The sequence below is a fragment of the Falco punctatus genome (assembly GCF_963210335.1).
Source record: "Falco punctatus genome assembly, chromosome: 6".
Taxonomy (NCBI): domain Eukaryota; kingdom Metazoa; phylum Chordata; class Aves; order Falconiformes; family Falconidae; genus Falco; species Falco punctatus.
The window spans coordinates 51997467-52019685 of record NC_137585.1 but is presented as its reverse complement, the minus strand read 5'-3'; the positions used below and the strand labels follow the sequence as shown (position 1 = coordinate 52019685).

The window sequence follows — 22219 nt, the reverse complement described above, 5'->3', positions numbered from 1 at the left end:
CCAGTAATTTCTAGTTCTCTTATTTTCTCTATTGCTAATGAGGCTCAGGTCTCTTACTTATTGGGAGGCTTCTGATTTCCTGCTTGTCCAGGTTCATCTTGCTTTAATCCTGCAAGTAAAGCATCTCTAGAACAGTGCTTATCCTGTTTGGGGAAAAGAGAACAACAGTGAGAAAGGTGTGTGAAATTTTATCATGAAATACCTACTATTTTCTGAAGTAACATGTGAAAGAAAATCTGCACCTGTAAATGGGTAATGAAGGAAAACCTCTGCCGCTGGAAAGGTTCACATCCCTCCCATAAGCACTGTCCTGGGTAGACATCTTTTCCTCCATGTTCAGTTGCTGCATGATAGAAAACCTGTGATGGTGTCTGAAACCACCTACAAAAAGATGGGGAGGGGAGCTTAAGGGTTTTTTCCCAGTTGATGGTAAAGTGCAAATATCAGAAGCATAAACCCATACTGGCTAAACATTTTTACTTTCTGAAACAAGACGTGCATTGATAAGTGAAAAGTCATAACAGTTTAAAAGGAAAAACATGCACACATATTACACGTGAGCTACCAATAAACTGTATTATTATTTTGCCAAATCCGATTGAAATTATCATAGTTCTGTTCTCCTATTTTTACTTTACCAAAGAAATAATGCATGTTAATTCCAACAAATCCATTCTCTGCAATATAAGCAAAATACAGCAACATACTATAAACAACTAAAAATGTCAAGCTCTGTGTATTCCTTTTCCTGTTTTCCTTCTTTACTTGCAGTCACACTCAGACCCCATTTAAAACTCTAACTGGGAAAAAGAGATGCACACCATTCATCCTATTTGCTCTCAATACCGCACACTTACCAAAACTGATGGAATAAGGGATCCATCTAAAATCAGTGATCTTTAGCACCTGAATTCTAAATATTGGGGAAATGGCTAGGTATCACTTCCTGATGTGACCCTTTATAACATCTTCATTTAAATGTCAATTTTTACGTCCTAGAGTCACAGAATAGTTTTGGCTGGAAGGGACTTCCAAAGATATCTCGTCCAACCCCCCCTGCAATGTGCAGGGACATCTTCAGCTCAATCAGGTTACTCAGAGCCTCATCCAACTTGACCTTGAATGGTTCCAGGGATGGGGCACCTACCACCTCTCTGGGCAACTGTTCCAGTATTTCACTGAATGAAAATTACTTTTCAAAACGTCAAACTAAGCACTCTGTCTGCTTACAGCTCCAAAGCAAATTAAGTGCTTCTGCATCAATAGAAAAGATGAAGTTATCCTATGCCTGGCCCTGTAATACTCTTTTTCTGGATGTTCTATTTGGTAAAAGCAAAGATGTGACACGCCTTACAGTGAGCTCAGCCTGCTAAGAGCTTTCTTCCATTTCAGAAGTGGTAGAAAAGTTACGACTCACTGTGAATGCCACCTCAAAATACTAATGAGCCAACAGTCCTTAGATCTGTATTTTCAAACTGTCACATAGTCAAAATTATTTATTTATTGTTATATATATGTCAGATGGTAATGGAAAATCACTATATTTCAAAAAATATTAAATTAAAATAGTGAATGACTCAAAGAGTTGGGTGGGTTTTTTTTAGTCTAGATACACCTTAAAACATATCTCAAGCATTACAAATTGCATCCCTTACTTCAATAGAGAAAAAACAGCCAAAATAAACAAAAGACTTCGCTGCTCAGAATGTATTTCAATACAACTAACCTAGCTCATCAACAACCACTTAAGGCTCAGACAGAAGAGGTCTAGAAACCTAGTTGCTGCCATTTGGGAAGTCATTACCACCAGCTGTCTTCACACACGTGCTGGACAGATGCCACTGGCACAGCAGTCTTACTGAAGGAGACACATGCAACCACCTCAGCCACTCTGGTTCACATTGCCAGTATATTAGTTTCAGCTGACCAGCAAAGTCTTTGTGTTAAGGTGTTTGACTGAACTCACTCATTTCAATAGCATCCACTAGGCAAACATAGTTGCAATCGATACATAGGCCTAAGTGTACAGACGCTGTTACCTGAACCCTATAAAGGTGTCAAAGAGCTAATTTCACCCAGAGACAAGTCTTAGTTACAAAATAAATCCTACTGCAATAACCACCTGTAATCCAGTAATCACCTGCACAGGCAATAAATACTACTCTCTTAATCATTTATCCTTTCCACACCAGCCAGCTCTTACTGAAGAGAAGCTGGGAAGGAGAAATACCTGCCTGTTGCTGCTGTTCCAGAAAGCCCATAGTAGGAAATGGGGAAAAAAAAAAAAAAAAAAAAGTTTTACAACTACATCGGCTCAACAGTGAAAGCTGATGTTTCAGAGGACAAAAACATGTCTTTCCACAATAAAGGGGAAGTCAGTATGTAAACTTAAGCCTGACACAAACATATTTATGAGTAATTCCTGGCACGGATGACAAATTTCATGGCATAAGTGAAACCCAAAATGTAGTTTAAAACATTCTATTCAACATGGCAAGGCTTTAAGAAAATAAAGCTATGTCAGCTATGTTGATTCATTCACTGTGTAATACATTCAGTGTTATACTTCAATCACTGATCTAAGAAGATTCAAATTTACTACCATTTTTCCTTAAAGAAACAACTAAATATTTTTTTTTTAAAAAAAAGCTTAAGTACTGAGAATATGGTCAGTTCAGTCTAGACTCTTGTTTCCCACTTAATTTCTACATTATTTTGTTCAGCTGCTGAACAGAACATTAAACTAGTAGCTGACTTGACAGGCAGCGGAGATTCAATCGCATTTCCAACTCACTTTTTAAATACATAGCAATTCAAGAGCAGACATCTCCTGCCTACCCTTGAAACAAAACAGCAGCTTTTAAATTAAGTTGAATTTAATTAGTGGTACTTGCAGACAGCTGAACTTCAAAGGAAAACACCTACTTTCTGTTACATCCTCAATGCAAAGTAGCACACTCACTGACACCTTTTAGAGTATTACTTCCACTTCAGATACTAAACCCAAACACATCTGCCACAGGCCAATCATTAAAACTGTTTGCACATTTGGGCCTGACCTGGTTGTGGTCTTCAGGGAGCACTAAATCTGCTGCATTTTATTTCAAAATCTTGGTATAATGTTTCCTAATTCAGCTCTAAACAACAAACCAGCAGAACCCGCACCCACACCATTGGAATGTTGCTGACTGAAGCAGCCAGGTTAGCAGGTAGAAAAAGAACACTATTTTATTTATTCATATTTATTCTGATTCCAAATAAAATGTTTTTTAAGGCTTTCACTGCCTTCTGCAATACATCTTGGAAAGCAAACTCAATGCTAAGGTGTTGTGAGAATTAAGCTAAAAAACATGCATAGAGAAACAGCTGCAAATGACTGTTTCAAATCTGTCTCCAGTCATATCTTGCCGGTTAACTGTGAACACCATGAAAGAAACGCTGTTTTGTCATTCTACTATGATGAACCTGCCTGCTTAATACCTGGGTGGGAATTTTGCTGGGGGGGATTGCTACACAATCACGAATGAAACCAAGCAGTGGAGGCAAAGTTCACGTAGACCAACAACCCACTCAAAAGAATCTTGTTTCCTTTTTAAACAACTCAATAAAAACAGCCAAGACCGAGAGCTAGAAATAAAACAGTTACAGTAACAGGTGGTAAGTCCAGATTTTTCTTTTTTTTCTTTATGTCTATTACAAGCCTGCAGGAAGCCTACAAGAGATTTGATACTCCTGTTTTTAATCAGGCTGTTGAAGAAATATGAATAACAACACACATTAGAGTAAGATGCTAACTTAAAATTTTGGTTCTCTCTTTACCACAGAGAATGCCGAGTGTAATGTTTATCTAAACTGTTTTTAGGCTGGGACTGAAGTAAGTATTTTAACAGCAAGAGAAAACATAAGAACAAGAGCTGTGTGTCACATGGATTACAATCCATGTGCAAAAATCTGAAGGCTTCTGAAAATAATGAAATTTAACCATGAACAAAAATCAGTAAGTCATGACAGGAGAAACTAAAGCAACAGAAGTATCTTGAAAATAAAACATTGAGATCAACTTGTAAAATATGGGCCCCATAGCCCTTAACTTCAGCCTCTGGAAAACTTACCGGAACAAGATTTTAAGACATAATTACAAAAAAACCCGATAGTGTAAGGTAATCATAAGAGTATTGTTTCTCCTCCTGCCCCAAGATATATTCACACCCTAGTTCACATGTGGTATCAGCTTGTTCCATGGTTAGGTGTCACCTCAACTCTACACAACTCATCCTACATAACTTTAGACATAGAAGAAAGTTGGTGACTAACTTATGCTTCAAAACTGTAGTTCAGCAAACTCTCCAAGATGGTATAAATTGGCAAGGCTTCTGCTCAAAACCCCCCCAACTTTTCATTTCCAGCTCAGTACAGCCCACTTTTGTACCAACACAGGAGTTCATGCATTTATTGTGCAGCCAGTAGAGTATGGCTCTATGGTTATAATTATTAGTAAAAAGTAAGTAAAACCTTAATGTATTTCTTGCATAGATAAGTATCACCTACCTAAGAAACAAAAAAGCACTTTTAAGGTGAAAACAGGGCAATGATTTAAAAAGCACCAGATCTCTACAGTACCAGTCAGAGTCCTATTCCTTGTAAGGAATGAAAGAAAAAAAATTACAGCTTCAGGGGTCTACAGATTAACTGTCCTTCAGTATTCCTCTAATTCTGTTCAAATGCCTCATTTTCACCATCAGTTGCAAACATTCAAACTTCTCCATTGTTTCATCCCAATTTTCTGAATGTCTACACATCAACTTTCTGCCAAATAAGCTTGTCTTTAGGCTCCCTTTGCTTTGTCTCACCCTTTTTCATGCCCATCCTAAATGGTACGCAATTTTTCTCACTGTTTTCAAAGTGGCTATTTGACAACTACCTTTGTTTCACCAATCCGCACCCTTCACTGAAAACTAAACATACTCACAAACCTATTTTAAAAATTAGTGTCAAGACATATATACTGGTAACTATGGTGGTTATCATGTTTTTATAAGCCGACATCCAAAGGTCTGCTAGCTTACTCCTCTCTCGTCCAAGGACCACAACAACAAATAAAAAAAAAAATCTAATCATTGCTGTCTGGTCTTAAGGCTAAGTTCATTTTTATTTCCTTTTGTGACAATGGAGTCCTGTGGCACACAAATGGTGTCATAATTACTAAAATTAATCATAATTTAAATAAGACTTTGACCAAGACACACAAGTACAACACCCTGCCCTTGCAAAACTGGAAACACAAGAAAGATTAAAAGCTGAAAACATAAGAAAACATTGAGACACAATTTGTAACTGGAATACAGTTAACTATTTGCAACACAGAGAACGAGCTTCAGGGCTAGGATTTTTTTTTTTCTTTTCAACTTAACTACATGACCATATTTTATTACTGAAAAATCAATATATTACAAGAAAGCCACATACTCCTCATGTTATGCTCTGATGTATAACTGAGAGCAGTTAAATGTCTTGTACTCCCCCTTCTCAGCTTCAGCTTCCTCAACACTTTTTTTCACTTTTTCTTTTCCCCACTGACAAAGTATAACATAACTTAAGGAAACAGAATGGATAGAACTTTAGAATCACCTTCTATATACAAGCATCTGTTACATATTAGTAAAAAGTAGTTAAATAAAGGAGCCATTTACTTTTTACAAGATTGCCACAGACACATGAAGTTCTGTCCAGGTTTTTTCATTTGCTCTGCATGCTGACTTGCTGCAGTGTATGAAGGCGGCTGCAAATTGATCTGCTGGCCCTGTACTTGCACTGTTGGTATCGACGTTGCAGGTGTGCTCTGTAGAAGAAGTTAAACCACAGTTTAAAACAGGGCTTATTTCCAGGATACACATACACTTTACTGTTTATTTAAAAAACTTTTGTTTTAAACTTTACCACAAGTTTTCAGATTTTAACACTTTAAACTCTGAGTAAGTGTTAACAGACACAGTAACTTGAAGGACATACAACCTTCACACCATAGTATTTATGCAGGAGTTTCTAATATTCAAATTACTAAACCTTATGCCCAAAATTAAATACAGAATTATGACTGCAAAGGAATTTCTCAGGGACACTAGTGAAGCAAAGGTTAACACTGTTTTGCAAAGGCTTTATTTGTTCTTAAGAAAAGACAAAACCATGCAAGCTCAAGGTGTTGCAGTATCATCAGTACAGGGAGTAGTTTGCTTTCCTATATAAATGTCGGAGAAAATACTGCTAGAAGAAGTGAAATGAGCATTGATACATCTAAAACTGCTTTATGTCCTTTGATGAAATGGTTTTTATGTGCTGCATCTGTGGAATTCTTGAACTGCTGCATTAGTACATATCAGCCTGTATTACAGTGTGTAAGAAAAAGCAAATTGAACAATGCTTAAGAAACACTATTGAAGACCAGCAGGCTCAAACCATGACACACCATTTTCTCTTATAAAACTTGGCAAATTATATAATTCTTCAAGGTCTTGTAAAACCAGCCAGCTCATGCACCTTTAAATAGAACATGACATGCCCAGAATGCCTAAACATGCCGTACAACTCGTATGCAGTGAAATATAAACATTTCAGAAAGGAAAAGGATGTTCCCCTTGCTCCCTTGCAGTATTACAAGAACTTATTTTAAGATAATTTGTATTTGCTGTTAAAAGTGATCTAAAAAAGATAAAACCAAAGCCAAAATATGTCGTTGTTTGTTTTTAGTTTTTTTTTTTTTTTTCCCCCTGAACAACAGATACCAAACACTGGACTTCCTATTTCAGAAGAGTGTTTGTCAGAATACTGTTTCTCTTTTTTCCTAGATGGCTCTGGCCAACAAAACATTTATGAAGATGATGACCATAAAAAAAACCTTAAGCTTTTGAGTATTATCTAGGAATGAAGTCCTAACATTCTTTTCTTCCCAACTGTTAGAAAAGGAATGTAACACATTTTAAAAAGACCAAACAAAACTACTTTCAAGTCTGTGTTTAAGAATATTATAAAAGCAGCACTTTCAAATGATGCACACTCTGTTTACATCTTTACAGCTCTGTTAACTGAATAGCTTTAGATGTTAACTGTAAAGAAACAGTTAAGCACAACTTTTAACATTTCATTTGCATATTGATCTTATGTTTTCTTCCAGTTGCTCTCTTAGCACTGTGGACTAATAGTCATACAAGTTAATAACTATCACAGATCATACAACATTAACATGACCAAAACAACAGCAAAAAAAGCCTGATCAAAACCAATATGCTTCCCATGTCCAAGCATAAATCCTGACAAAAATAAGGCAACACTCAGCAAAACTCCTGAACACAGCGCAACTATTGTATAATGTCAGTGATCTACAAGTGTGAAAAATTGTAAAAAGGACTCTTGAGTCCATTAGTCATTAACTACAAATTAGTTTGAAGTCAGCAATGATGTTAAAGTCAAAGACTTTAAAGATCTCTAGGCTATTTTACGGATTCGGTAATGAATCTTCACAATATATCAAAAGGTAAAAACAAGTGGAGCCTTTTAAGATCAACATCTCTTTAACAAGGTCTTTTTAAAGTAAAGCTGAAAGTAAAATAATTAAGTGTCACTGGTAGCTTGTTTTGCAATCTTTGTTCCAAAGTTGATAAATTGAAATGTGTAAAATAATTGTTGTTGTTGTTTAGAATTCTCTTATTACTGCTGTACTACAACGTACAGCTTTGCTCAAACTTGTAGCATTAGGCAGTTACAACTTTCATGTATTTTTAAGTCAGATCTATTGCTTGCCTATCAACTGTGCTGACTGTATTTTACAATCGACAGGTAAAGCAAAGACACATTTGTTTTTTACTTTAGAAACTTAAGTTCTGTGTTTGAACACCTCAAAGCTTTCCTTTCTTTATTCAAGAGATCAGAAATACTGCTAATTTTTGTTCTCGGTTTTTTCCCTCCTCTATTTTCATGTATCAATTTAGTAACACATGATACACAGGCCATCACTAAAATTAGGTATAGTCTTTTTCAGAAATAAAACTCCTTTTTTCTGGAGACGTACCTAGAAATACTTGCTATATGCTACTTTGTTTAGAGTACTGACAGACAGCGATTATGTAAACTCATTTCTTTAACATAGAGAACTATGACAGACATTTCATTTTTTCTAATAAAGTCGTTCTGGGAGAAGTAACATTGAAAAAGATTTCCCCATGGCATAAAGACTTCAACTAAATTTCCTTCTCTAGCAAAACCATTAAGGATTCCAGGTTCCTCAAGAAAGCAAACGCCCAGTACTCCAATACTTGAAAGCACTTCATGACATCTTTTTATAATCAGATTAGACTTCTCCATGATATGATTTGCAACTGGCACCACTTAGTGCTTCTGCAAAACAGATCTCACTGGATCTTGGGACTGAAAGGTACCTCTAGCAGCAGCATCTATGTCAGCATGGTTTGCACTGAACTCCTTAAAACTACATAAATACAAACGCTTAATGCCTGTACAGTCTACTTAGAGAACAGATATTACAGCCTACTTTCAATACGCAAAAGGAGATTTCATAACTAGAATGGGTGACTTTAGATTGAGATATTTAGGGCTGGGTGGAGAGGCGTCTGACATAGTCATGAAAACTAAGACTAAAGCTAAGAGCTGCCCGATACCTAGAAGGGACTGTTTACAAAAGATACTAATCGATTTTTATGCACAAGAGCTCCTCCATTTGGGCACACAAGCTGCCTGTGTGGTAAGAATAACAAACTCTATGCCTTGGGGCCAGAAATGGCCTCCACCACCATTTCACAAAATCAGCGGTGACATTCCCTTTGCGTATTTATTAATGAATAATGCTATTTTAGCATGACACCTGCCCATTTTATTTAAAAGGCCTACTGTGCCATCACCAAAAGAACACACTGCATCCCACTGTGACAGGGGTCCTGTTGACATACAGAGTCATGTGCAGCTTTTAAAGCATTATGTTGCACTTTTCCTCCCACCATTAGTACATGCACTCCACAGTAAATACATTTAACTCAATAATAAATCATTATTATAAAAATATTTTTTGAAGTATCATAGGATTTACAGTTTGGAATTGCAAAATTTCATTTTTAGCTTCATGATAACGAACATCCACAAAAAGGTAACCTATAAACTGAAAATGAATATAGCAGGATTTGAGTGTGAGAAAGCGGTCAGGTGGACACGTAGGCACAAAAAAAAAATATGTTCTTTTCTTGTTAGATTACTGAAGTTTAAGTCTCATTGCAACAGTGTGCATCAAAAGTGAAGCGCAATAAAAGCGTAGAGATTCCATATTTCAGTGCTTCCAGCTGAGAAACTCATTTGCTCTGTGGCTAGGAATGAATTACACCTCCTGAAGCTTCACACCTGCTTTCTGGTGCATAGTAATTCTCAGCTTCCCAATCAACAGAGAGCAGGCACAAATAGTTAAGGCAATGCTCACAGGTTTTGCCACCTGAATTTCCACACAAGCATGTTTCACGTGGGCAGCCTCAAAAGAAATGGGTGTGCATTGTTTATGAGGGGATAACATCGATAAGCAGGGAAGTGACTACTTTAAAAGCCAGATAAAGCAATTTAAATCACATTTGCACACTTCTAGGAACTTGGTGTGACATCAGAGCATTCCTTCAAAACACAAACCAACTGGGACAAACCAACATGGCTATGTTCAACAAATGTTTTGGAGATGTTTGAAGAGGAGTAAGAAAAAGTGGAAAAGAAAAGAAAGTGTACAGGTAGATAACTGCTCATTTCTTTCTTTTTCATCCACTGGTGCACCACAATGCCTCAAAAAAGCAATAATCCAGGAACACAGAACACCAAAATAAAAGGAAGCTAATGAAGTGCCAGTTCTGTCTCCTCTCAGAGTACATTTCATGAGCTTACAAAATACAGACTGTGATGTAAGAAAAAAATTACAACATCGTGTGTATCACATGTTCCTCTTGTGACATAACCTATATACCCATAACCCAATTCTTTATATAAATGCAAAAAAATAAAGAGAAAAATCTTTAAAGCCAGTATATACGTAGTTGTTTTTCAATGAGCTCTGCTGAGGTGTACAATTAATGAGGAATAGTCACAGGTTATACACAGATGATACCTGTACCTGCCTAACTGGATTTTGATAGCACTACATGGGGCGTCCCATAAACGGCAAGTATATAATTTTCATTATTTTAGTAGGCCACTTAAATCAACATTTTTCCCCTCAACTATATAAAACCAGCCCATTTCAAACTACCATTCATACCACGAAACAAATAATCTCCTAACTTTTACATTCCCTTAAAGATTATTTCACTCTTTTTCTTGCTTTCCTTAGTTTTCATGTCACTGTTCCCTTCCTCCCCTACTTGTCTGCCCTTCCTGATCTTCAGTTCAAGGTTCATTCCTTTCTCCTCTCTGCCGTTCATGACAACTAATCCTGCTGTAGTTGCATAAGCAATACTCTCCTCCCTCTTCTGTCCTCTGCATCTCTTTTTCCAGCCTTCCTGTTGGGTTTTAATTTTATTACAAGTTTTCTTCTTCTATCCTTTTCTCACTTCTCTGTAATACAAGCTCTGGTTTAAAATAAAATTTTAAGATGACAAGCAAACAGGAAATCACTCACTAACAGCTTTAGCAGCTATGTAATTTTGCCATAGCTAATATCCCTTTATTCCCTGTCCGTCACAGTTCTCCATTGGGTTGTACTTATAATAAATTTTACACTGTTTGCAGTAAGAACCATATTCCCCTATTTCTTCTGCAAGACAGCCAATACATTATGTACTGCAGAGTGGATAGAACAACGCAGATACTCAAATGAAAGAAGTGTTCCTTAGCTGCTGCCTTTCAAGAAGTCAAGGACAACGAAGCTGCTTATTATACAGGGAAGACTCTTGAAACGGGAGAGAGAGAACAAGAGATTACACAGGGTCTAACCTCAAAAGAAGTAATCAGCAAAACACACACTGTGTTCATGAGAATTTGGCTACATCTTAGTATTCTTAGTATTTCTGGATATCTTAAACATAATCCTAAAAGCAGACTCAATATTGGAAATCTTCAACATCTGCTTTTCCAGAGAAACAATGGCTATTGCAGCTGCTCAGCAGCTTTTTGCCTTTTGTTCGTTTGGTTGATTTTTTTGGGTGGCGTGGAGGTGGGGTGGTAGAACAAAAATAAAAATTAAAAAAAAAACACAAACCAAAACAAACACAAAACTGGCCAGGATGATTTTGGTACTGTTTATAGTCCAACACATTACTTTTAAAGGAGTGGTAAAGATCCTTAAAAGCCTTAAGCCAAACTACAACGTTCACTGTATCTGAACAGAGCACTATAAAGCGGGTTCTATTATAAATCAGTACTTAGCATTATCATGGTACACATGATATGTAATCACATGTAATTATATGTGCTGTACTACGTATTATTACATATGTAATGGTTAAGGCAATTAGCTAACAAATTACATCACTCACCAAGATCAAAATTAATTAACTCCTTTTCTCCCACATTCCTGTAATTTTGAAGGAAGGAAGGGCATTCTACAGACAGAAGAATGAGCTAACTTACATGGAAGCAGACATTAAACCAAGTTACCTTGATCTGCAAATTTGTACTGAACGGCAAACCCAGCTAGCAATATTTCTGTTTGTACAGGTAATGGAAAATGTAGGAACTATTAATGATAGTGGTATTAGTGACAGCATAAAAGAGAAACTATCAGCAAAGAAGATTCTCTTTTTTCCTCTATTATCATGAATGACATTATCTAATACAAATGAAAGTTAACTGTATTACTCCTCTCTTCTCAAAAATCTGAAACTCTGATAGTTTAATGGCTTTTTGAGACACAACTGAAAATTCTTGTCAGCCATATGTCCAGGGAATAAATAACCACATACAGTATTTGTTCCATCCCAGAGACAGAGCCACACCATTTTCTATTTCAGCCAAATCCTTAGCAAAGCTATAATAGAAATTCAAACTGTGTAACAGCTAAAGACGCTCACTGTAAAAAGCAAGGCATAGCTAATATAGCCACGCTACAATTTAGCCCATTGTCCCTATGCTGCTAACAGTCATTTTTATTTTGTTCAAATAATTTCTAGTAAGAACAATGATACGTAACATACCAGAAAAATACAGATCCCTCTCTGATAAAACCCAAGGGAAAACTTACATGTGAGTTCAAAGACATTTTAAGAACATAACTCCGTGTGGTGTGACAGTTTAAAAAAAAAAAAAAAAAAAGAAAACTTGTTCACTGTTAGTCCTGATTTCTGACAACTAGATAAAGTCAAAAGAGCTTTCAACAGAAACCTAACTTGACACAGAAAAAAAAGTAGCATTAGCCATCGCTTGTCAAATTTTGAGTTCTAGCTCTGTTTAAGTCCCTAAGGTCTATACCTGCCACCTCCTCAAAAAACAAACAAAACCACAACTAACCAAACAAAGAAGGAAGATAAGAAATAAAAGACCTGTCTTACCTCAAGGTCAAAATGCACTAACATACACTCAAGACTTCGTTTCTTCTCTCTGGTCAGTCAGATCTCTGTGACTGCCAGACATACCACTCGATTCTTTTTGCTCCTATTCAGGTTAAGAATGTGGGTGTTTTGAAAGGGATTTTCTGTCCATGTACAAAACTAAAATAAATTCTAGAGACTGGACTAATCTCAAATACGATTATTCGTACTAATTAATACTCATACAAATGATGGCTATACCTCATTTCTACTGAAGTGTTAGGGAGTAAGAACTTTCAAATAGTGAAAAAGAAGTTGATACAGGAAAAAAAAAAGCACTCTCCAAAGTCTGTCATGTAGGAAAAAAACCCCAAACGAACAACGCTTTTTTATCAATAAACATTAAAAATATTTTGTAATAAACAAACATAAACATTTCAACAAATTTACAAAACAATACTTTCTCCTGACTGTAGGGAACCCCTGAAGCAAGGCTTTGAAGACCACCTTCAAATGCAAGAACAACTCATTTCAGCAAGCCAGATGCAGCTGTGGTGATTAACTTGCAAAAAACATCTTCACCCCTCCGTAAGCCATGAAGACCAAGAATAAAATGCAGAACAATACTGACATTTTTACAAGACCATACAACAAACCATTGCTGTTTTCAGAATGCTTAATCCTTTAAGGAAGAAATCAGTGAGCAGAAGTTCATTCCTTACTGCATATTATCAAGCTACAAACTATTTTAAATTCCACTGCTGTCACTGGCACTGAAAAAGTATGCAAACTATTAGAACTTTAGTCTGTGAAAGAACAGAAACCATAATTTTCTGAATATTTTAAATACTACGCAAGAGGTATCAACTGAATTCACATTTCCACCCGTGTTATTTCACAGTATTAGTCAGAATCATAGTTAGAATAAACGTAAAAAGAACACTGCAACATACCTGTGTGACCATGCTTTGTATATATGTGGTTGGATGCTGCTGCTTTTGTTGAACAGCACTTTCTATTGCTACTTTCGCTACAGTGCTTGGATCCGCTCCAGCTGGCACAGCAACCATAGTTGCACTGCAACCAGCATTGTTGGGGTCACTGATTGTAACAATTCTAACTCCTACTTTATTTGGAATTCCTGGAACAGTTTCCCTGTCATTATCCTCTGCTGGCCTCTTTACAGTTTTGCATTCTGCTGTGCCATTAGTAGACCGAACTTCGGATGACAGGGTAGACTGGGACACTCTAGGTCCTGAGTGTGGAACTGCTATGATTTGATGCCCCTGTATAACAGAGGCTGTAGATTGTGGTGAGACAACTACACTTGGGCGTTGCTGAGGCACATCTGAATTCAAACTTGAAGCTAGAGGTCCATTAGGTAAATCAGTGTTGGTACCACTAAGTTGCTGGGTTAACAGTTTTGCAGCCTCCTGTGTACCGCTTACAACAGGTGAACTACTCAAAGTTAATACAGGCCCATTAGAAATTCTTTCCCCTTGATCACCTTTGGCAGTATCTTGCTGCGTGGCATCCAAATTCCCTTGTTGTTCCACTGAAGATATCTCACCGTTTCCTACATGATTGGAAGTTTTGTGATTTGGAATGTTTTTGCTCAAATGAGAACCATCTCCTTTATCAAAATCACAGATTCCATTAACTAGGGGCTTCTTCAAATCACTTTTAATTTCCTGTGTGTCCATTTGTTCAAAGTTCTGCTTTCCAGGAGCTCCGTTCTCACCCATTTCTAATGATGGCCCATTACTGACTTGTGAGCACTGATTGGCCTCATTCTGAGTTTTCCCTGAGTTAGAAGGAGGTAGACTGGAGTCACTATACTTTCTCCCATTTAAAAGACTTCCCACCTGCATTTCATTTTCTTTTGCATCCCCATTGCTGGTGTTTGCAGCTCCTCTTCGGCAGGAAGGATTCTCCATAACTTCAATTTTACGTTCATGAATGTGTAAACCTGTTGCTTCCTTTGCTTCTTCCTCCTTTTGGCAAATTATTTTATCACCTTTAAATGGGGGAGCAGCAGTACACGGTGATTGTCCAGCCGAAGGTGCTTGAGTAGCTGGAAGTGTTTGCACCTGTAGCCCAACTCCTGTCTGTGCTCCACTCACTGCAATTCCTGCTGGAGCAATGATTTGAGTTGCATTTCCCTGACTCACAGTTGCAGTAGCAAAACTCGTATTTGGCACAACTGTTATCGTAACCTGGTTGCCAGTAGTTCCTTGGAAAATAGTTGCTGGGCTGTTTGAGATCAACTGGCCTGGCAATATCTGTAGGTTAGAAATGGGTACTGTTTGTACTGCCCCTTGGGACTGGATTGCACCCGGGACCAGCTGAACATTTTGCTGTCCAACTAGCAGCTGTTGAGCTGGAGACTGTCCCTGAACTCCAAAACCTGGTGCCTGGTTATTGGCCATCTGGTAAACCACCTGAGGGCTAGGAGCTCTTGCATTGTTAGGTGGAGGAATCTGTGGAGCTGGGAGTATAAGCTTCCCCCCTGGAGTTGAAGGGCCTCTTTTCGGAAGAAGCAGTTGTTTTATCAGACTAGATTCACCAGAGTTAGGCTGGCCAACTCCTGTATTAGCTTGTGGTGACTGAACTTGCATTTGTATTGGTTGTTGTACCTGTACCTGCTGCTGCGATGATGCTGGTGAATGTTGCTGCTGCTGCTGCTGCCTCTTTACAGAAAGCATCTGGCTGACAGTAGGAGGGGGTCCTGACTGAGGAGTTGTAGATGAAGATGACATAACTGTAGGGACTTGATTATTTGTAACCGGACCTGGGGATGGTGAAGAAGATGGAGTAATGCTTGGCTGTCCAGTCAGCTGGACAGTTTGACCAGTGGGAAGAGAAGCTGGATTAGCAAGCACTATTTGATGAATGGCTGGTGCATACGTTTGACCTTGCTGAGCTGGCTGGCTTACGATCACTACGCTTTGCTGGGATGGTGGTGGAGGCTGCTGCTGTGGCTGCATTGGCTGCTGTACCACAGCAGGTGGAACTTGCTGAGACGGAAGAGGCTTTGGTGCAATATTCTGAAACCCTACCCTAGATGTCGGTGGGTTTTGGACACCTGCAATTGTAACCACCTGCCCAGCTGCTACTTGGAAATTTTGAACTGTGGTGGCAGAAACAATGTTAGATGCAGAGGTTGTGACGTACTGCTGTGGTGCTATGATGACTGTATCTTGTTGCTGGTTACCAGCAGAGGATTGCTGAGATGATGTCTGTCCAGGTTGTGATGATGTGCTGATAAGCTGCTGACCCTGTGAAACTGCTGAACTGCATGCTGGTATGTTTTGTACTCTGCCAAATATATGACCCTGAGGTACAGCTTGCTGAATGACCGTAACAGGAGTGCCTGAAGGTATCTGTCCTGGTACCACTGCGTGCAGTGGAGACTGCTGTTGAATTACAGGTTGGTGGTGAAGCAACGTCTGAGAACTAACAACAGTAACAGACGGCTGTTGTCCTGTAGTGCTGTGATTTTGGTTAGAAGCTTGTGCTCCTCCTACAGCAATAGTAACAGGAACTGCAGACTGGGGAACAGAGCTCTGTATTACTGTGGCCTTCACTACTTCACAGGGTATCGGACCTTTATTCTGTATAACAGTCACTGGAGCATTTTGTTGCTGCTGTGTATGAATAGAAGGATTTTGTGGAATTCTAGAAACAGTCTGTGCCACAGTATGAACACCTTGAATCGGAAAAGACATCTGTGTTGCTGTCAAAGTTGAAGACTGGTTAATAGGGGTCCTCTGATAGTGATTTCCTACGCTTGGTAGCCCATGAGGGATTCCTGTTGAAATAAACACAGTAAAAGTTTGGAAGTAAAAATTATTTCAAAACACATGAACATTTTTTTTTTTAAATCCAGTTTGTAATTCTATTTGAAGCAGTTCATCTTCTCAGCTATACTGCATCTGAATTAATGATGCTGCAACAATGGCTCGTCTGCTCACTGACAAGTTTACATGTCAAATATTAGAATGGCATTGCAAGTACATACTGTAACACAATTCCTAACATTATTGAAAAAAATCAACCAAAACACGTGGCCCCAACTTTCAACACTTTCAAACTATTTTCAAAAACTTGTGTCTTTTATTGTCATTTCGGAATCAATGCAGAATACTTGATATTTAATTAATTAAAGAACCTGCTGGCGAAGGAGACGAAGACACATCAGGAATTGAATCAACCCGGACAACTGGGGTAGACGAAGTTGGTTGCTGCTGATAGTACATCTGAATGGGAAGTGGTATAGCTCTCCTTTTCACTCCTACCACGTGTATATGTGCTTGACCATTGTTACTTGGATCTTCTACTCTCTTCACTGTATGATTTGGAAACACAGTTCTACCAAACACAACATAAATCTATGTTAATAAACACAGTAACTCAACCCTCTTACAATGTTTTTAAGTAGCTGCTCTTGTGTGCAGAGTAACTGCACTAATGCCTGCATCTTTGCAATATAGTAGGATTCTCCAATAGCATCCGAATATTAATCATTGTGGACTAGCGGCTCCACCAGATGGTTGGCCAAGAACTTATACAAGCCAAGTGGAAACTGCAATACCTCCAAAAACCACGTTGGAAAGAATGAAAAGTACTATAAGCAGAGAAGGGACCCTATCAAAGATCCTGAAACAGAACTGAATAAAATTCTATTTTATTCAAATATTTTATTAAAAAAAAACCAACTAAACATTTGTTTCAATTAAAATTCAAAAACTGGATGTCTTTCAAACTCAACTCAGCAGATCTTTTCTCAAAGATATCTAAAGCTACAGGTTAGTATTGAGCACATACAATTGCTTCTTTATTGTTGCACAAATTTTTCTCTTACCGCAGACATTTATAAAATCCAGTTGATGTTAGGATTCCACCTCGAGCTAATTTACTACAGGTAGAGAGGTATTCAGAGTACATTTCTGCTCGAGAGACTGAGCAATCAAGATTCACTTCAAAATGTGCATTCAACCTGAGGATGAAAAAATAAACTATGAAGCAAAATATAGAAAGAGTACTTTTAAAAGGGATATTAAAACACTTCTGTCTGTATCACAGAAACTTTTGAGACTGGATAACAGCATGGAAATAGCATTTTAGTACACTGTCTGTTCCATACTTTTGCCTTCTCACTGCTTATGATTCAACGCATAGGAACCCTAGCACATGCAGTCAGTTTTACATGCAAGATCTTATTTACATATCTAACATGCAAAACAGTCTCTACAGATGCCTTCTTTATTGTATATTCAGAAACAAAACCAAAAAAAGATTTTGGGATGTCTCCTCCCCACAGCTCTAATCTTACTTCTTAATGATTCTACTTTAGCAAAAGGTGACTGAATGCCAGCTAATTCTTCATCAGAAATCTCAGAAGTCAACATTTGTACCAAAACCAAGATTTTGTTAACTGATCTGCTAATGCAGTCTTACTTTAAAATACAAGTAAACCCAGAGATAGAATAGCAATCTCAACCCTGCTATTCTTACAGAGGTGGGAAGGCAGGAAAAGGAACTGGGATTCTAAGAGAGTAGGCACACAAACACACTCTCATTCCTAGAGTCCCACACTACACAGACATCAATAAAATCCTTGAACAACCTGTTCTGCCTAACATTCAATTTCCAGGGAAAGGCAGTATTTGTATCTCCTACAGACTCTCCACAAACACACAGACCATCCAACCCTCAACCAGGAAGCTGTGAGAGAAAGAAATATTTTCTGTTAGTTTAATTTTTCTTTCAGATCCATTATTCCAACCCAGAGACATGGGAACAGTTCATCCCCAGCAGCAAACGGAGCTAAGTAATAACTGACACAATGCTGAAATACCAGTACCAGCATATAGGCTCAGACAGAATAGAAATATATTCTAAATTGCCGGCATTTACTATATGGTGCTAACATTTTGGATAAATACACTGTATTCTCCTTTGTAGAGTCCTACACTCCCAATATAACTAGATGTGTCAAAGGAGAAAAATCAAATCATTACATTCTTCAAATTGTGTTCTCTCATGATCAGTAAAGAGTAAATATAATGCCATCTCTCCTGCAGCTGAGTTACCATTTTATTATTACAAAACCTGAGATCATGCTGCATAACAGCAAGTCTAGGTATTAATTAAATTCAGCATATCAGACAAATGACTGTCCAGTTGGATATGTCATATTAGGCTGACACACTGACACACTGTACCAGCAAACTGAAGATACTGAGGACTTGAAATGGTGAAATAGGATCTGTGACTAGCACTTAATGGTCACACACACTTACAAGGACTTCTACTCAGGCCAAGCTGGCTAACTAATAACATATCCAGGAAGGTCAAATTAAATACCTTGTCTTTCTGCTGCTTCCAAGAGATAGTAACTTTTTCTAAATTCTGCTGCTGTGATTTACTCATTTTCCCATTTCTCTCAGTAGGAAGCAATGACTAAAACATACCATGAAAATGCACATGAACGTAAGGCACTCCGTATTAGCATTGATGAAAATGCTCGGAAGGGGCTTACTCCGCTGCTCTCAGTTTGTGTTGTCCCTCCTCTTTCTTTTTGGCAGCACAGTAAGTATTTAAAGAGGATTTTCAGGACTAGATATTAGCTTTTATTTCTCACTAGTTCATATCCATCTAAGACTAACCAGAAGAAAATCAAGTACAAAATAACAGTATTCAACACTGACAGCTGAAGTAGTATGCAGAATCACAAAGCAGGCATTTGAAATCTTCCTCATATATGCTCTATGTTTGCTTCAGTGTTTTCTGTCATTTGTGATACCACACAGTTGCAGCATAGTACTACTCATACTTATTTCAACAGTCAAAACTTCTATTTTACATTTTATACAGAATGCACATTTCACCTCGCCTACAAATTTTCCTACTGAAAGCTAGATGTCTGGTGCTCTCTCTAGTCAAAAAAAAGAAGGTGGCACCAGACGGTAATTCATAATCTCATTGGAAATGAGGCAGGTGAAGGTAGTTCATTTTACTGTTGGGGGAATCTCCATTAAATTAAGACGACAGCCTAAAAAACTAGCTTTGGCTAGAGACCAACTTGCAAATCGCTACACTGAACTGCAGTGATTCCAACTCCAGGTATCTCTGTTAGACGTCTAAATGTGAATTTCCTCAGTCTTTCAGCAGTGTACGTTAATCACACTTTGCAGTGTGTGAACAGAAGCATGTGAACAAGTTGACCAACAAGAATCTGCAACATTTCCTGCTTGCAATCAAAGCTTTGCTGGAAGTAAAATTAAATCACGACCTAAAGCACTAAGCTTTGACAAATTTTACCCGCTTTATCTTGAAGACCCTTGTCTGATCAATAAGACAGCAGACAAACATACGAGTTGGGAAGCAGCAGAGGTGAAAGGGTCCATTCAAGACCCGATTAATACAAATATCTGGAAAGTGAGTAGATTTACATAAGTCAAACAATTCAGAAAGATCACCCTAAGTCCACAAGAACCACAGATGCAATAGTTTTTTCTCTAGATATCTGACAACAACAATATTAGTTGAAAGCAAGAGAATTTAGATGGAAAAGGCTTTGACATTCCTTTATCTGCTCGAAGTTCACAATGATCACGTGAGAGTTTTGCAGGGCCTAGCTTCATAAAGCCATAATTACTTTTATATTGGTGCAGTAATATATCAACACATTATGAGATGAAAACACTCATGAAACAGATAATGCTGTCTGATAATTTAAAAAAATAAAATCAAGATCAGAGTTAAAAATAAAATTAAATTCTATTCTAAGAGAGAAACCAACTAATTTCAAATATCAACTGTAAAAAAGTGAATATGCTGGTTGTGTTTTTTCTTTCCTATTTCTTTAATGCAATGACAGAATGGTTTTGCTTTAGTCTTTTCAGAAAAACTAGTCTAACAGTAAATAGAAGTAAGCTAGAAAATTCTGTGACACACAAATACACCATCTTTGTTTTTCTTCTCCATTAAAGTATTAGAATAGAACTATACACTTACCACTGACATGCAAATTTCTCACTGTCTATTTCTACTATTCCCGGTGGTGGAGCAACATGTGGTGCTGTCCTAGAGGCTGTGGAGAATGAGGGGAGAGGGGGGAAAAAACAACACTTGCTGAAACGATTTTTGTTCTCCTGAATGAAGCACTTCAACAAGTCCATGACTTTCACTGGTACAATTTCTCCTGTATTTGTAAGCAAGTATGTGTCCAGCTAAGGCAAGTCACAAAAGCACACTAAGCAGACTACAAATTTGCACCACAATTTACCAAAGTGAAGCAGGGTATGTTAAGGACAGAACCACCACTAAAGTGCAATCATGACATAGCACTTAGTGAATGACACCTTCCAGAAAAATTATCATGATCCATGATCTCAGTACTTTACTAAGCATGATTTAAGAGTGGCACAATACTTCACCAGAACAGGCACAAACACACAGAAATTATTTGTCCAGTTCCCAAGTGGAAGAAAATATAACGTAAAGAATTAGTTCCAATGTCATATCAGTTCCTTCTATTCATTCTTGTTCATCCCCCTAGTCACATTCTTTTCCAGTCACTTTCACTGTGATATCTGCATCCATTCCAGGAACGGTACACTTAAGACATGCAAGCCAGTGTCTGTCATAATGGTTCTTTCTCCATTTTTTCCCCAGAACAGCTATGTCCCATCTTGTATGCCCTTGTGGTACACTGCTACATGCTTTTACTAGAAAAGACAGAATGAGGTACATACGCTGTTCCCCCAGTCACTAATAGCTGTGACATCAACTTCCAAAGTGCCAGTATTTAATCCCAAAATAAAACTGCAAAAATTAATCATAATTAAAATTGAATTTACAGTCAAGAAAACACTTTTCAAGCTTAAAGAACAGTTAAAATTTGGTTCACATCACAATAAGCTGTTTAGCAGCTTCAACAGAGGCATGATTCTGTGTGTCTATTTCATCTCTGCAATTCTATCAAATACTATTGTTATTGCTCAATAATATTCTATGTAAGATACAATATAAGATAGACATCTAAATCTCTGTAAATTGTGGGAACAATCTAGAATAGATACTCTTTCTTTCCACTGAACAAGTTAAAATAAGGAGTGAAAATAACTTGCAGTAAATTTTCAGATTAGCTACTGGAAAATATTAATACTTTTAAAGCTTGTTTCACAACAGTTTTGACTAACATAGCTTTGGATTTGCCTTGTGAACAATGAAAAAGATGCTGTCTGTTATGCATACTGCTATATTTACATGAATTAATCAGATACTTACAGTAGATGAAAATCACATATGCCATATAGGAAATTTTGTAGAAGAATATGTTCTCTTGCAGTGATACTAACCTGGGACACCTGTTGCATGGGCCTGTGAAGAACCATGATCCATTACTGGTGGTCTGACATCAAGTACTCCTTGCTGGCTAACACACTGATGTTCTATGAGTTTTACAGCAGTAAGTGCATCAGGTCCAAACATCTGGATGTCCATAGAAACCAGACATACTAATGTATCTGAAGTATTAAATGGAAAACCAACAATGATGTTAGGACAAGACAAATGAATGCTGCTGGGACATACTGATTTGCTTTAAAATTGCCATGTGCTGAAAAAAAACAAGCCTCTGCATACTTCTGTAGATTTTTCTTTTTAAACACACTTTTTAGAACCACAGAATCATTTAGGTTGGAAAAGACCTT

General features: G+C 37.6%; 1 protein-coding gene across 2 annotated transcripts in view; it reads right to left on the bottom strand.

Annotated features, from left to right (window-relative positions):
* Window positions 1–22219, bottom strand: part of ARID2 (AT-rich interaction domain 2) — a 107134-nt gene that overhangs the window by 8488 nt on the left and 76427 nt on the right. For both annotated transcript variants that reach the window (XM_080392558.1, XM_080392559.1), the window contains 8 exons: window positions 21866–22033; window positions 20520–20595; window positions 17362–17496; window positions 16669–16868; window positions 13451–16308; window positions 5691–5839; window positions 243–381; window positions 58–143 (listed from right to left, as the gene is read on the bottom strand). In XM_080392558.1, coding sequence (XP_080248684.1) covers window positions 58–143; window positions 243–381; window positions 5691–5839; window positions 13451–16308; window positions 16669–16868; window positions 17362–17496; window positions 20520–20595; window positions 21866–22033 — 3811 coding nt within the window. The remainder of the gene's footprint in view (window positions 1–57; window positions 144–242; window positions 382–5690; window positions 5840–13450; window positions 16309–16668; window positions 16869–17361; window positions 17497–20519; window positions 20596–21865; window positions 22034–22219) is intronic.